The 2,256-nt window shown below is 37.2% G+C and overlaps 1 protein-coding gene across 1 annotated transcript; it reads left to right on the top strand.

The window, feature by feature from the left end:
• The first annotated feature begins 1,315 nt into the window (after positions 1 to 1,315).
• LOC113464407 (uncharacterized) lies at positions 1,316 to 2,245 on the top strand. The gene is made up of 3 exons (XM_026813972.1): positions 1,316 to 1,500; positions 1,689 to 1,961; positions 2,051 to 2,245. The coding sequence occupies exons 2-3, from the start codon at positions 1,700 to 1,702 to the stop codon at positions 2,224 to 2,226; spliced, it is 438 nt and encodes a 145-aa protein (XP_026669773.1). The 5' UTR covers positions 1,316 to 1,500; positions 1,689 to 1,699; the 3' UTR covers positions 2,227 to 2,245.
• The last annotated feature ends 11 nt before the right edge of the window (positions 2,246 to 2,256 follow it).

Genomic DNA, 2,256 nt, shown 5'->3' with positions numbered 1-2,256 from the left:
GTCACGGCATTTGAAATTGATTCTACGAACGATGAGTACCGGATGATGCCCTACATTACCAAATATCACGTGTACGAAGATCAGATGAAAAAAATGAAGGTTTTATATGCGGCCCAAATTTTCAGCTACACGGTAGCGATGGCCATGTATACGATGGCACAAAACAGTAAGTACAAGATGCTTAACACTTTATATTTNGAATTATTTTTTCCAAATTAAAGATGCTTCGGGAACATCGTTAGGGGAGACAGGAAAGGAAACAGCCGCCGTGTTGAGCCGTTCTTCGATAACGTGTTCGACAGCCTCAATGGTGATTACACTGACGCACGGAATCCGAGGAAGAAGCCTCTGCGAGATGCAGTAACGAGCACGTCCCCTCACCTCCAATTCTGGAAGGAAGCAATCGTCTGTTTACGGGGTATGTCTTTTAAGCAAGTAGGCACGAATGGGCATACTGTGCCTCCCCTTCACTAAAGAATTTCATATTGACAATTGAAGCGTTTATAAGTATCCGCGATATATTATTAAAAAACGGGATTAAATCTTTTTATGCGCGGACTTTAAATCAAGATCCCTTAGAGAATTTTTTCGGGCAAATACGCCAACACAGATTTCGGAACAATAGCATTAATTCTACTCAGTTCGAACAATCATATAAAACATTGTTAATTAGAAATATTAGTAGTCCGCATTCAATAGGCAGCAATTGCCAAGAGANTTCTTCATCTGCAAAGCGGATCGAGAATATAGTTTGTTGAGTTCTCCACTTGATACGAACTTCATGGGAGTGCGAAAATTTAAAAACAAATTAGAATCAGTATGTATACAGGGTGTACCAGAACTAGTGTAAGATATTGAAATGGGAAGTTCCTGACGTAATTCTAAACAGCATTTTCCCAGGGTAGCGACACTCGAATATGAGGATTGTTAGCAAGGAATTTAGTATCTGCACATTCCGAGCAGATGCCTCTGCGTTCGATTTTAATGTCAAAGCTGTCCAGTAGATGGCGCTCGCAACGACGTTGTGACGAAGAAGTACAAAGAAGTGGCTGGGATTGACGAGGATAAGTTATATGTGATTATTTACGCAAGCGCAGAATTTCGATTTCGTTGCACTTATTGTTACTGTTTTGTAAAATCAAACGTAATTATAAAATATTTTGTATATGAAGTGTAAGTATTCGCTCAGAAATATTCAGTAACGTAGGTTTAAATTCTATTATTTATTTAATGCACATTATAAACATTTCTACCTCCCCCGTTTCCTTATTTTTGGGAAAATTGGGGGTGTTTAAGGGGAGGAAGCAGCGTAAAGAACAAAGAATCCTTGTAGAAAGAAGCCCTGCCTATGTGAAAAATTGCTGGAGCCTGCCTTTCCGTTTCGGAATACCGTGCAGTACAGATCGTCAGCGAATTATAAGGATTTTTGTAGAAGAGCAGTTAGTAGACGAAGAAAACACGTGGCCTTTCTCAACTTCCATTTATCGATATACATATCACGTAAGTTATTAAACATTATACAATCATTATAAACATTGAACAATCATAAAGGGAATGTAGATTCTAATATTGAAGCGTTCTTATACCATGCATTTAAGCAACTAATACATTATTAGTTATCATCCATAACGTTGTAAAAGAAACGAGAATCGCAGGCGTGAAATCCACAATAATTTTATTCATTTCAGATTTGAAAATAATGGTATACCATTCCTGTTGTGTGCCAGGCTGTTACGATCAGACGTCTACGCGTCATCGATTTCCAAATCCCACTAAGGCCGAAATTCGATTTAAAGAGTGGGTACGTTTAGTGGGAAACGAGAAGTTATTGCAGATAGATCCTGGAAAAATATTTCGGAACTATCGGGTTTGTCACGAACATTTCCGTCCAGAGGACAAATCTACGAATAATTTTTTAAAGAAGACAACATTACCATCTCGAAATTTACCACATATTAAAAGTATGTTCAATATCCTGATTGGAATATTTAACGTGATACTAAAGAGTGTTTGCAGTACTGATCATTTTTTATCATTTTTTATGTTTCAGAAGCACAGGCAAGTACATCGTGTACTGCGGAAACAGACTTGCAGCAGGAAGAAGTGATACCTTCGACATCGAAAACGTTCCATCCCGATGAAATCGTATTTCAACAATCAAGTACTGATTGTAAGTATTATATTCATAATGTATTTCATTTTTTGGAAAATGTAGATTTATTTTGATATTCATTTTTTTTTAGTATTGATCTTATT

Source organism: Ceratina calcarata, unplaced genomic scaffold (genome assembly GCF_001652005.2).
Source record: "Ceratina calcarata isolate Rehan_Ccalc_2016 unplaced genomic scaffold, ASM165200v1 scaffold352.2, whole genome shotgun sequence".
Classification (NCBI taxonomy): domain Eukaryota; kingdom Metazoa; phylum Arthropoda; class Insecta; order Hymenoptera; family Apidae; genus Ceratina; species Ceratina calcarata.
The sequence above is the reverse complement of the archived record's forward strand: the minus strand, read 5'-3'. Positions and strand labels throughout refer to the sequence as shown.